General features: G+C 41.2%; 1 protein-coding gene across 6 annotated transcripts in view; it reads right to left on the bottom strand.

Moving 5' to 3' along the window:
* Positions 1-9,094, bottom strand: part of GATB (glutamyl-tRNA amidotransferase subunit B) — an 88,608-nt gene extending 79,514 nt beyond the window's left edge. For all 6 annotated transcript variants that reach the window (XR_007519845.1, XM_049905471.1, XM_049905469.1 and 3 more), the window contains exons 1-2: positions 8,909-9,094; positions 6,160-6,310 (exon numbers count right to left, since the gene is read on the bottom strand). Coding sequence is in view for 5 of the 6 variants with exons in the window: in XM_049905471.1 (XP_049761428.1) it covers positions 6,160-6,310; positions 8,909-9,084 (327 nt within the window). In the remaining variant the exon portion in view is untranslated. The remainder of the gene's footprint in view (positions 1-6,159; positions 6,311-8,908) is intronic.
* Positions 9,095-14,638: the final 5,544 nt, after the last annotated feature.

The following is a 14,638-nucleotide window of genomic DNA, read 5'->3' as shown; positions in this document are numbered from 1 at the left end:
CGTCCACAGAAAGACACACATAACCATAACTTCTTGAGGTAACAAGATTATTTGTGGCTAAATCAAGAGACAGTGAGTGCACTTTAAAGATGCTCAATATTCGCTGTTGATGAGCTTTGAGGCATTTTAAAGCACCACTGCTCTTCTAACCACCTGGCACTTCTGCAGCCATGCGTGCGCAATTTAACTAGGCCAGCAGGGCAAATGAAATTATATAAAGGACAATCTGGTCCACAGAAGAGACTCTGTATGATAACCTAAATTCTCTCCACTGCCGCTTCCATCTTTTCATCATCGTACCTACCAAACAGGTTACCATTTCCTGTACTAAAACAACCTCCGTAAAATGATTAGCCTTCTCTACTGTGAACTTAGTAATTAATTCTAAATCAGAAATCATTTTATTCAAGATACTATTTTTCACTTTTCATTGCTCTCTTAAATCTCCACAGAGGTCTGAGGTAATGGGACCACTAGATGATTTTTGTTGGCGAGGTCACTTAACTAGTGAAATCGTGGTAAAGCAACTGTTTTGTGTAGTGTTTACTTTTGCTGTCACAGGCAGCATGACTGACTCAGTAACGCAGCAGAGCCTTTGTAACGAGGAAGGTCACTGGTCACTACATCTTCTACTAATAAACAAGGTCTGCTGTTGTTAGCTGCCTTCGAGCTGATTCCGACTCATAGTGACCCCACGTGACAGCAGAACTGCCCCATAAGGTTTTCTAAGCTGTGATCTTTACAGAAGCAGACCCTCAGGCTGGGTGGGTTTAAACCACCAACCTTTCAGTTAGCCAAGTGCTTAACCCTTTCACCACAAGGACTCTGTAAACAAAGTTCACCAAGTACTTAGTATACGCGATCACTATTTCAAGTGTTTTAAAGCCATTTAATTCTCACAAACACCCAATGAATCAGATGTATTTTCCCCATTTCAAAAATAAGAAACTGAGGCAAAGAAGGTTAAGTAGCCCACACGCAAATTCTATTCATCTCACGGTATATATTTAACATTTTTCTGTGTCACCAGAAAAATCTTTGTAAACATTATGAGTGGCTTCATAACGTCCCACTGTAAAGATGAATCATGATCTACTCACCGTCACCGGGAAATTCTGGTTGCTTCCGACTTACATTATTATAAGTAGCCCCACTACAGATATCTCTGTATGTAAGTCTTTGCCCCACATTTCTGATTCCTTTCCAGGGATACGTTCTTAGAAGAACCGGTGGGCCAATAGATAACTGTTACATGAGTAATTCTCTAATACTTGTTAGATGAAAAGTCTCTATCATTTTTCCTTGTGACTTTTTCCTCTCCCATCTAGAGAACGAATAAATATGCTCCTGTATTTTTTTTTCAGTTTTAATTTTACATTTAACTTGTATATATTTATAAATTTAAATTTTACATGTGAGAGGAGCTCTAATTATATCTCCAAATAGCTAATTATATCTCTAATTTTCTCAACACCATCAACTGAATAATTCACCCATTTTCAGACTGATTTTTGTTCCTTCTTTGATACATATGGATGTGTGTACACGTGCGTGTGTATCACAAGATAAACACACACACACACATCTCTCCCCCTAAAATCTATTTCTGAGCAAACTACTTTTTTCCCACTAGTCTATCTATTTATTCTTTTGCCAGGCAACAGTGAAACTTTGGAAAGAAAAGATAATAGCTTCAATACTAAAACTGTTGAATTTGAGATGCTACTGAATCATTCAGATAGAAACATCCAGTAAAAGTTAGAAATACAGACCTGTTACCTATAAGAGAGATAGCAGCTTTCTATGAGGGTCAACAAGATTACCCAGGAGGACACAGACAACAAGAAGAGATGAGAGCCAAGGAACAAACAGGGGGAAACCAACATTTGTCAGGTGGGTGGAAGAAAACAGTATGTGACAAGGAGCAGCTATGAGTTAGAGGTAGAATAAGCAGGAGAGAAGAGAACAGCATAAACCTTGGGCAGAGAGAGTTTTAAGCATTATCATGAATCATAACGTACTTCCTGGCTTACATGAGATCAAAAAAAAAATAACGCAGTGTTCTACTCTAAAGCCTTAGAGACAAAAACATGCTCTCAAATGATTGGTTTTGTTGCAAGCAGTTACCAGCTGCAGAGTCAGATTTCAGAGCACTGTTTCACCATCTCTACAGGGCTCAGGGACAGACAACCATTGAATATTCCAGTATATTTTAAATCCATATATAGATAAATCACAAGGTTTTGGCATGCTATGTAAGCGACAATGTTTTATCCTGGTAGTTTTGGTATAATTTAACTCACATACTAAAATGGGTCCTTTCAAGACAGAAACATTTCTGCAAAAGAGGCAGGTCAGCTCTGTCTAGAGAATAACCCATTTAGGTCACTCAAAACATAAGCCCTGTAGATTCTGAAGAGGAAAAAAAATCCTAGCTCAGGTAAAAACTAGATCTCTAGCCCTTGTCTGTCATGTGATTACTGGAAGCCAAGCTCTCAAAGCCCAAATATCCCAAACACCTGCACTGTTTCACTGATACATTTATCACTGGGCAAATACCTTCTTCAATGTGCAACATGAAGTCTTTCAAAGCATGCTGACATTTCAGTTATTTTGAATTGTCTGTAATATTTGACCATTTAGGAGAATGGCTGGAAAAGCCTGTTTACAGAAAACATGTCTGCCAACGGGTCTGTTTCTAAACGTGAACAACAATAAATACCCTACCAGATGTCACATTCCCAGCTGGAGGAACCTAGACTGAACTCGGAGCTTGGGCCGAGTCTCTTGACAACGGATTACCAAGTGGAAAAGCAAAAAAAAGTTTTCTTTAAATCAGAATGAAAAAGGGAGAGGTGATGTAATAAACTGCCTTTTCATATCACCTGATGGAATATCTATTATTTTACTTCTAGTATTCTGAGTCTCTGTTCAAAAAAAGAACCTATTTATAAAGGAAAAAGTGTCCCTGCTCTAAAAATAATCTCTCTATAGGTACTTTTGGCCAGAAAAAGGGAAACAGAAAGAGACACCTACACCTGTCTTGCCCCAGAAAGATACAACAAATCAGCGGTAACTGCTATGGACTGAATTGTGTCCCCCAAAATATGTATTATAAATTCTAACCCCTATACCTGTGGATGTAATCCCATTTGGGAAGAGGGTTTTCTCTGCTATGTTAATGAGGCCATGTCAATGTAGGGTGTGTCTTAAGCAATCACTTTTTGACATAAAAGAGCAGATTAGGCACAGAAGAAGGCAGACAAAGGCAAGACCTACACTATCTGAAGATGGTAAAGGCAGACCAGTCCACAAGCACAGGAACTCCCAGCACGGCAAGCTAGAGAAGCTGAGACAAGGATTTTCCCCCAAGAGCCAACAGAGAGCCTTCCCCTAGAGCTGGCACCCTGATTTTGGACTTCTAGCCTCCTCAACTGTGAGAAAATAAATTTGTTTGTTTAAGCCACAACCACTTGTGGTATTTCTGTTATAAAACCAAAAAGCCAAACCCACTGCCATTGAGTCAATTTCAACTCATAGCGACCTTAAAGGACAAAGTAGAACTGGCTCATATGGTTTCCAAGGAGCAGCTGGTGGATTCAAACTGCCAGCCTTTTCGTTAGCAGCCGCAGCACTTAACCACTATACCACCAGGGTTTCCATTTCTGTTATAGTAGCACTGAAGAAACTAAGACAGTGACCTCACATACAGTTTGCAGGGATGGAAGTCTTCCACGAAAAAGAACACAGTAAGGGAAAAGTTCCAAGACAGAAATGCTGCCCTCACAGAACCAGTGCACCAGGTACCACAGACACATTGGAGCCACTGCCCATAAACTTCCACTCCGGGCAATAATTCTGCCCTCCAGACCTGCCAGTGCTCAGTTTAACCAGCCCTCACTTATATTACAACGGTGGGGAATATGGAATTCGTCTGTGATGTCCACCCCCCTCCCAATGACCACCATATATGCATATTTCCTTCAGGAACGGCCCAGGAAACCCCACACCCAGTAGGTACTACAGCGCCTGGACCTATACTTGTGGTTTTTTATCTATGGAGTCTACTCGAGGGAAGCAGCATGTATCACACACGCTATTAATCGACAGCACTGGGTATCACAATGTTAAGGTCAATAACGATTATGGTTATTGAAAATTAAGAGGCGACTAACACTGGAGACAAAAGTCAACCACAACATGCACTGAGTTAAAATCATTACTCATTTTCACTTAAACCCAGAGAATCACTGAGTCAAATGTACCTATTAGCAAGATTTTTAGCATATATTTTCATATATTGGCTCAATTTTGAAGAAAAGGATGGAAGGAACGATGTAAATATTTGGGTTAATAAACAGCCAATCATAGTCTACCCTCATTATTCACAATTCCATATCTGCAAATTCACCTACTTGCTAAAATCAACTCTCACAGTGCTTTCATTCACTTGTGGACATGCACAGTGCAGCAAAAAATTTGAGTCACCTGCCAAGTATGTTCCCAGCTGAGGCAGAACAAGACAACGCTCTGCCTTCCTATTTCAAATGCGCACCTCACAGTCTACTTAGTGCCCTGTTTTTCACATTTTTTGTGGTTTTTGTTGGTTATGTTAGATAAGCTTCATTCAGGTGTGAGCTATAACGCTACCAGCTGTATAAGTGCAATGTTAATGAATCAACAATATATATTAAATAAGGTGTCTTTAATCAGAAACACACACAAAATAAGGCTATGTATTGATCAGTTGATGAAGATGCGTGATCAGAACCTCGCAGGAACCTAACCTTGTATTTCCTCTAGAAGCAATGGTTCAGTATTTGCCAATTCAGCGTTTGTTGCTTTATAGAGCATAACTACCCCAAGTAACAAGAATCAACTGCATATCTAATTTTAACCCAATGCTTCCTTTGACTAGACCCCTCCTCTTTTGCTTATCTGTCTAACTCCTACTTGGTTTCTCAGAAAGAGTCCTAGTGGTGCAGTGGTTAAAGCACTTGGCAGCTCACCAAAAGGTCGGCAGGTCAAACCCACCAGCTGCTCCACAGAAGAAAGATGTGGCAACCTGCTTCATAACGATTTATAGCCTTGGAAATCTGATGGAGCAGTTCTACTCTGTCCTATAGGGTCGCTGTGAGTTGGAATCAACTTAATGGCAGTGGGTTTGAGTTTGGGTTGGAATCAACTCAATGGCAGTGGGTTTGGGTTTAGGTTGGAATCGACTCAATGGCAGTGGGTTTGGGTTTAGGTTGGAATCGACTCAATGGCAGTGGGTTTGGGTTTGTGTCAGAATCAACTCAATGGCAGCGGGTTTGGGTTAGAATCAACTCAAGGGCAGTGGGTTTGGGTTTGGGTTTGGGTTGGAATCAGCACAATGGTAGTGGGTTTGGGTTGGAATCAACTCAATGGCAGTGGGTTTGGGTTAGAATCAACTCAATGGCAGTGCGTTTGGGTTTGTGTCAGAATCAACTCAATGGCAGCGGGTTTGGGTTTGTGTCAGAATCAACTCAATGGCAGCGGGTTTGGGTTAGAATCAACCCAACGGCAGTGGGTTTGGGTTTGGGTTTGAATCAACTCGATGGCAGTGGGTTTGGGTTTGGGTTGGAATCAACTCAATGGCAGTGGGTTTGGGTGGTTTCTCAGGTAGCTCATACTCTATCTCCTCCAGCAACCCTTCCTTAGCCATCCACACCTCCCATCCAATTTCCCACAACAGTCCTCCCCTTTACTGAATTAGGAGTCCCTCATCTGGGTTTCAAAATCATCCTACACATATTAACTTCACAGGATAATAGCACTACATTGTATTTGTTTATAGGACACAACCTCCCCACTAGCCTGTAAATTCCTCGAATGTAAGGATCTTCACTCATTTTTGTGTTCCAGTTCGTAACAGTGTCTGGTGGTTAGCAGACACTCTAAAATGTCTGTGAAACAAATGAAAAAATGTATGAATGAACGGATGACTTTTGGACTTAGAAATAGAATTTTAGAGATGGGTCTTTAGAAATCATTTAGTGTATCCCATTTCATATAAAATTCCTTAAACAGGTATTTCTTAAGAGTTGCGTCAGGATATTAACACAAGGAAAACATTATCCATGTTCAAGAAAACAAAGACATTTTACTAATGAAAATAGGATTAAATAAAAGGCTTACCGGCAAAGTTCCAGGCAGAGACGCGTCAAAAAAAGAAACCAAAGAATTTGGAGGTGCTGCAAAGTGGACTTGCGATCCAGAGAAGAGTTTAGAATTGGAAGAAATCTGTGCATGAATTTCCAAACCTACCACAGCTGCCCATTCGTGTTCACTAAAGAGAAAGACACACGGTTAAGAAGTAGTTACGCGTGAATTTCTATGGGCCTAAAGCCCAAATATTCATTTCCTAATTGTGTTTTTAACTTACTAAAATTTTATATCTTCACATTTAAAAAATGTGTCCTATTTTATGGGTGATTAAATGAAAAACAAGTCATAATGAACACCTTGCAACAAGACTGGCAAAATAAAATTAATTTACAACTTGGTGTTAGCAGAGTTCACCGTACAAATAGAAAGGTGACACAGAATGGAACAATTTGGCATCTTAAAATAATTTAGAAATGGGTAGCAGGTGACAAGTGCCTGGCTGACTTCGGCAAAAGGCAGCATTTTCTAAATTACTTGTCCCTTATCAATTAATCACTTGGTAAATGAAGAAAACTGACCTTGTGAACATTATTTAGAATTAACATAAACATCAAGATTCTATTATTACAGGAACAACAGTAAATAAATCATTCCAGATCTCATTATTAAAAAAGGAAATTCTCTATCATGTTGTGAATACATTTTATAACAACGGCTTGCAAATACAATTACCAGAATGACTCGGATATAACAGATTACCACTAAATGGTACTACTGGGAATTTTGTGCCTAGGAAAACATTAAACCATTACATGTGACATTTTTTTTGGTCCCCAAAATGATTTTCAATTCCTAAGATCTAATTTTAGGTTCCTTTGCTTATTTCTTCAGGTTTGACTGCTATCAAGTCAACCCAGAAAAAAAAAAAAAAAAGCCAGTGCCGTCGAGTTGATTCCGACTCATAGCAAAGGCACCGTTAAATGCTATAATAACCTCTTATCTGGCGACTCCTACTCTGCTGGTCTGCACCATTCATTTCATGCACAGGTCTCTCCAGGCGCTTTTAAGTGTGCTTATTCCCTCTGAAAGTCATGTACGCTGGGCAATCTCCAGAAGGTCTGTTTACACACACTCTCTCCATATTTTGTCTGTTCCAAGCACGCTCTTCTCCCAAGCAACTTTCTGTACTATCTAGATTTTTGTTTACACGTATTGAGTTTTGTTTTCATCGTTTCAACCCATGAAGCTCTGCATGTAGTAGTGTATAGCGTAGTATAGTATAGTATCGCGAGAAGATGAATTCCTTCTTTTTAAGGTGTGGGAACACAGCCTTTAACTGAGTGGAATTCAACTTAAGAGTTCATCAGAAATTCTGCATTCACTGAAGCATTACTCAAAGTATTTTCACACTTACACTGCATGAGAGAAAAAAAATTTATTTTCAGTTCACAGTGAGATAATCTGAAATTTATGAAAAGACAGAAACTGAATGCTTCAGGATATTTCCCCTAATTATCTCACAGGATAAACAAAATATTAGAAACATGTCTTACGTTTCTGTACTTAAAAAAAAAAAACATTTGTCTTATATGACGAAGCATAAACAGCTGTTCAAAGAATACCTAACAAAACAAACTAAACTTTCTACATTAAGAGGGAAAATCTCTTCCATTTGCTGCATTCTTCTAGTTCTAGACACACATGTTCAATATAAATCACCTCCATAACTAGCTACTGTTGACTAATGACATTAAGGCACCACTATCCAGCGCTTGGTTTCCAAGGCTGGTGGTGCAGTGGTTAAAAGTTGGGCTACTAACCAAAAGGTTGGCCGTTTGAATCCACCAGCCGCTCCTTGGAAACCCTCTGGGGCAGTTCTATTCTGTCCTATAGGGTCGCTATGAGTCCAAATCCACTCCACGGCAATGAGTTTTTTTTTTTTTTTTTGCTTAATATGTAGAGAAGCAGACTGCCACAGCTTTCTCAGGTGGAGCGAGCCGGCCTTTCTGTTAACAGCCAAGTGCTTTAACCACTGTACCACCAGGCCTCCATTAAGAGCTGGATTAAAAAAAATAAAAAACTAAACCCTTTGCTGTTGAATAGATTCCAACTCACAGCGACTCTGTAGGACAGAGTAAAACTGTCCCCAAGGAATGGTTGTTGGATTCGAACTGCTGACCTTTACGATTTGCAACCCTAGCGCGTAGCCACTAAACTATCAGGGCTCCCCCTAAACATTACAGCCTCGGAAACCCTATGGGGCAGTTTTACTCTTGTCTTGCAGGATCACTATGAGTCGGAATCGACTGGACTGATCTGGCTTTTGGTTTTTTATCCAGAGTTTATACTAAAGGCTCCCCTTCTACCTTAGGAACAGTGCTGGCCGATAATAGCACTAATTAATGTCAGCTAAATATAATGCTTCTTCAAGTGTCACCGACCCCGCTGCTAACATTAAGGTGACTGGATCTACTCTTCTATCTCTGCAGCCTCGGATTCAAGGCACCACTTGCGATTTTACACTCCCGAGTTCCTCTAATGCGCCTATCTATACGAAGACAGTGATTTTGTGTGTGGGGGCAAGGCTGATAGAAGACCTGTTTCGTATTTTCATTTAGGTTTCAAGCCTCCAAATTACAGCCCAACCCCTCCCCTTCCCTCCCGCCCCACACCAAAACATACAGACAAAAGGCTCGACCGTAGTGGCCACCACCATCTCCCCCCGTCTCGTCGTTTCATCTAACTCTTAGATGGGCTGTAATGGCATGAAATAGTATACCCTTTCCTCGGCTTCTGGGCTGTGATTAGTGGCTGCAGAGCCAAAGAGCTCTGTCCTCTCATCCCGCTGAGTGTGAAGTCATTCCGAGCGCCTAGTCCGTGGCGAGAACCACCGTCCACACAGGCGAAAGCCCAACGCCTTCCAGCACAGCCCCATCGAAGCATGGGCGCCGCCATTGTACCGCCAGCGTTTTGGTCAGGTGACACAGCCGCCCTCTGCCGCGAGGCTTCCTGGGAGGCGTAGTTCCGGGAATGTGTAAAAACTCTAAAGGCTCGGACCGGAAGACTACTACTTCCGGCGAGCATTGCGACCCGAAGGTGGCCGGAACCCTGTCGGGAAGGGAAGGAAAGGAGAAGTAGAGGACGGGATAGGGTGATTTGTAAGTCGGGAGGTGTGACTCCTCCTCGCGGGGGACTGGAGAGGGTTGTGAGCGTGTGTCAGTTTTGAGTGTAAGCGCTTGCTGCTGGAGATCTGGTGCTGAGAACCCTGGCCGTGATATTATAGCCCAATTAATCTTGCGATGTAAATGACCTTGACATCTTGGCGAAGACTTCCTGGATCGCCAAACTCACAATTAGTTTCTCGGTCAACGCAGTTCACACACCTTTGGGCATTAGTTCAACAAGTACTTATTTGCTTGCCTTGTATACGCCAGGCACAGTTCTTAGGCCCTGGGGATACAGCAGAGAGCAAGACGGTCATGACCCATAAGCTCATGGAGCTTACTTTCTAGGGAAAGGAGACATGCAAAAGAGCTAGCAAAATAAGATAATTTCGTATGAGTAATAAATAATATGTTTAACCGGAGGCGCTTGGAAACAGGCTGACCTAGATAGAACCTTCAGGTGCGTTTTTACTTACTCTCCTGTTTGTTCTTGGCTAGTATCTAAACTATTCTCCTTAATGTGCGATGAAGTCTAAGCAGATACTGTTATTCCAGCAGAGGTTCCTGCTTCAAAACTCACATCCCTTGTTGAAACTTGCAAGAACTTCTTGTTTTTGAACATGCAATCTAAAATATCCATTCAACCATCCTCTATTATATCATGCTATTTAATTCTCCACTTAGTACTTAGGACTCTCTGATGTTTATCTTCTGTCTCTATAACCTCCTTTAGAATGGGGACCTTGTATGTCTTATTTAACACAGTAGTCCCTGAGCACAAAGTAGGCCTCTAAAAATTTTAATAGTGGTTAAATAAAGTAGCTCATTTTGGAGAATGCGTTTGACCAAGGATTAAATGGAGGAACTAGAAGAGGGGATAGGGTATTTTTACACAATGCGTCTGTTTGCAGGCTGCCTTGCTCCCCGCCCCCTCCCCCCCCCCCCCGCTCTGTGGGGCACCCTCACAAGCGCTGCCATGCCAGTCCTCTTCCATATGTTGCTGTAAAATCAATAACATACCTGCTTACCTCACAGGTGGGGAGGGTGCAGTGGCAAACAAACACAGAAGGTACCGTTATTTGCATAAAAATGCTGTAGTCGCTCTGAAGAGAGCTGGTGAATGGGGGGGGCAGTGGAGGCAAAGAGAAATAGAATAGTTTTAGTAGATTTAGGGAATAAGGTTGAAAGACTTGGTGATGGATTGGATATGGTGGTGAGATACTAGGAGGGTTAACTAACTCCTGGATTTCTGTCTTGCACACCTGGGTGGCTGATGGAGTTATTCACTGAGATAAGGAAACTATAAAAGAGCCGGGCTTGCTGGGTTGCCTTGGAGACATCCAAGAAGATAAGTAAGCATCATTGATGCTTAACTCTGACTATGGAGCAGAGGAAAAAGCTGCACACTCTGCATACTTCACACCAATAGGTTAGTAGTTATTGATCAATAACCTATTGATTAACTAATGATTCATTTCCAATAATACTCTGATGTGGTTATATTACACAATTTAATCCCTCTATACACTAGGAAGTGCCTGGCTAGCTCAGTCGATAGTGCATGAGACTCAATCTCAGGGTTGTGAGTTTGAGCCCCATGTTGAGATGTACTTTGGAAATCCTGGTAGTGTAGTGGTTAAGAGCTAAGACTGCTAACCAAAAGGTCGGCAGTTTAAATCCACCAGGTGCTCCTTGGAAACCCTATGGGGCAGATCTACTCTGTCCTATAGGGTCATTATGAGTTGCAATTGACTCAACGGCAATGAGTTTTTTTTTTAATATACAAGGAGGCAATTTTTAAGTACCCTAATTGAAATCATTATTATTTACTTTTTCTATCTCTTCTGCTTTCTCATCCACTATCACCTATCTGAAACATTACAGCAGAAGCACTTTCACATGGCCAAGAATAAAATGAGAGAATTGACAGAGAGTGGAAAGTCGAGGTGAAGACTTGTTCCAAAATTTACCCCTAATTATTGCCCTTTATATCAGGTTCAGATCATTCTTTAGAACTTTCAGGAGTTTTTCTCCACTGAACTTCTGTGTTTACCGCCTTTAGGTAAGCCTGCCTTGTCTTCCGTACTTAACACCTCAGGTTGTTCTGGCCCAACTGGGGGTCAGGAGAGTTGCATCTGAGCAGAGCATGTTTCTGCCTTTGATAAGACTGGACAAGAGAAAGAATCCTGTATATCAAATGTGAGCATGGGCATCCTCTAGCCAAAAGTAGAGGGAGGCCCTTGTTACCGCTGGTAATCCGCATACTTAGAACATTCACTCCCTAACACAGGGGAGCTGGAGCTGTTGTGAGAACCACTTAAGAAAGAGCAACATGCCCAAAGAAAATCCTCATTTATGGGCAAAATGCACTATAATGGAAACTCATCTTTGTTTATGAAGAATATTATGCAGTGACAGGATACCATTTCAAAAGCCCCTACCCCACCACTGGAGGGAGAGAAAATCCTATGCATATCAGTGTATTTGACAAGTCAAAGCTTTCCAATTCAGTGTGTCTTACATTTAATCATGGCTCTTTCAAAATCCCACAAGAGCCAAAGGTGGAAATAAGGGCTTTTCATTGACTTTCCTGGCTTCCCATCGACTTTCCTGGCTTCCCTTTCCCACAAGATTATCTATGATTTCCAGAAATGCCTGCTGATTTCCTTCTGCTTGGTCTGGTGTTTATGAGTGCACTGTTTGCCAAGTGCCCCTCCTGCCTGGCTAGTCAGGTGCTGCCCCTTGGGACCATTTCCTACCTCCCTCCTGCATGCCAAATCTGATATCCATCAGAACTCTGTTACAGACAGCTCTCTAGCTGAGAGAGCTATTTTGGTTCCACCAAAAAGGTGGCTGCCATCTGGAAGATACAGAGACTTTCATTTTCAAGGAACTCAGGAGGTAGTAGGACTGGGTTCCCGGCAAAAACAACATTTTCTGAGGGAGAGTCTTTCAGCTCTAATTTTATCCACATAATTCACACAGTACAAATCGGTTTAGAGTAAGTTTTTCAGAAGATATGAAAGCTAGAGAAGAGTTTTGAGTTGTTACTTACGAATGGCAATGGTTTGGAAGCATGTCAAAGAAACATGTTGGTTTTTGCTTAGTATTCTTCAGAGACTCTTGGAATTTCAGAGTTGGAACTGACTGCCTCACTTCTATGTTTGACTCAAAATTCCCAGGTATCTAGATAAATGTATTGATTTCTTAACACAGATCATTTTTCCCCCAAATCTGAGTTGTGTGTAACTGCAATCACTCCCTTTCATATCCTTTCACTGATTCGGGGTGGGGGGATAATAGGAAAAACAGGGTGTTCTAGGTGTTATAACTTCTTCAGTTACCCGGGTAGAATTTGTGAGACTAATACCCGTAGTTCTAAGCTTTCCTTTTAAAAAATGCAGTAAATAATTCAAGTGAAAACATTAAGATTTCAAATCAAATTAAAAGGAGATAGCTTCCACTATTAGTTTTGACAATGCACCACGGCAGTGCTTCTGAAAATCGATATGTATACATTTTTGAATCTTAAAATTGTGTTAACTAACCTGTTCTTTGTTTAACTGCTTTTGTCCTGTGGAAACAAAGCCAATGCCTTAATAAAGTTCAGTGGACTAATAAAAAGGAGCCCTGGTGGCACAATTATTACCCACTCGGCTGCTAACCGAAAGGTCGGCGGTTAGAACCCACCAGCCACTCCATGGTAGATGTGGCAGTCTGCTTCCATGAAGATTTACAGTGTTGGAAACCCTATGGGGCACTTATACTCTGTCCTGTAGAGTTACTATGAGTTGGAATCCTCTCAACGGCACACAATGACAGCAGACTAATAAAGAAATGCTCCTTGCAGTCCAATAGAGCTGAATGTGGACGATTATCTCAGTATTTCTTAACATATTTCTAAAGAAATCACCTTTGAGGGTTTGATCCTTCTGTAGGGCTGTAGTTTCTCTCTGTTTTCTGGCTTCTAAGGCAATAGAAGTCAGCCAGCTGCCTTGGAATTTTAAGCCATGTGGCTAGGGAGTGAGTTCTCTTTAAAAACACACACACAAAGGAATAACACTTAAAATGATGTACGTATGGTGAAAATTGACCAATTTGTTTTCAGATAGGAAGAACACTGGAACGAAAGGAGGTCCTGTTTTTGAAAAAGCATTCCGAAAATGTAAAGCTCCTCCACAGAAAATCCGCATTTTAAGATCCAGTTAAGTGTCGTTAGGGGGAAAAGAAAGACTGGGAATGCATGCATGCTGGGCAATGGGGAGAAAAAGATTCGTTTCCTTTTATTTTACCATTAATGTCTTGATTCTGATAAAATACTGATGCGGAGGGAACAATTGCTTTCTCTAGAAGATTGCTTTGAGGCAAAGAAATCTATAACTTTTTCTTCTTTTCCAATGCGAGGAAATAGCACAGCCTGTCCAATGTCTTTGTAGAGATGAAGTGCCATCTAGGGAAGATGAAGCCAATACATAGCTGCTATTAGGCTTCCTGCCCCATAAACTGTAATCTCTCTATGCTCTTCCCTCTTCTATCTGGTCTCAAGGGACAGTTTACCATTTCCCCAGGCATCTCCTCATCCAGAAAGCTGACTAATCCCTGAGAATAAACAGGAATTATGCCCAAGTAAGCCCCTCCTCAGCCCTACACAATTCCCTTGACTTACCACCTACTTGAAAGAAGATACAATGGTAGAATTCTCACTTTCCATGCAGGAGACCAGGGTTCAATTCCCGGCCAGTGTACCTCATGCACAACTACCACCCATCTGTCAGTGGAGACTTCTGTGTTGCTATGATGTTGAACTTCCAGACTAAGACAGAGTAGGAAGAAAGGCCTGGCAATCTACTTCTGAAAATCCACCAGTGAAAACCCTTTGGATCACAACAGTCCTGCTATGCACTAGGGAGCTCGCTCCATTGTGTTTTGGAATTGGGTATTTAGCCTTTAAAGATAGAGAGCTTGTACACACACATAAACACATTGACTTTTTTTTAAGCAGCAAGTATCTTATTTCAGGATCATGTATAAATAATCATCAGGAGCTTTTAGGTTTCATAACAGATGATATTTTTATATGACAGATCATTTTGGTTTTAAATATGAAGATGTTTTGTAGTAAAAGTATGATGTTAAAGAATTACACCACCAAGACACATGAAGCTTTTTTGTGTGTTTTTAGTTGTACTTTAGATGAAGGTTTACAGAACAAACTAGCTTCTCATTAAACAGTTGGCACACATATTGTTTTATAATATTGGTTAACAACCCCGTGACATGTCAACACTCTCCGTTCTCGACCTTGGCTTCTCTATTACTAGCTTTCCTGTCCCCTCCTGCCTTCT

The sequence above is a fragment of the Elephas maximus genome, chromosome 13, assembly GCF_024166365.1.
Source record: "Elephas maximus indicus isolate mEleMax1 chromosome 13, mEleMax1 primary haplotype, whole genome shotgun sequence".
NCBI classification, from domain to species: Eukaryota; Metazoa; Chordata; class Mammalia; order Proboscidea; family Elephantidae; genus Elephas; species Elephas maximus.
The sequence above is the reverse complement of the archived record's forward strand: the minus strand, read 5'-3'. Positions and strand labels throughout refer to the sequence as shown.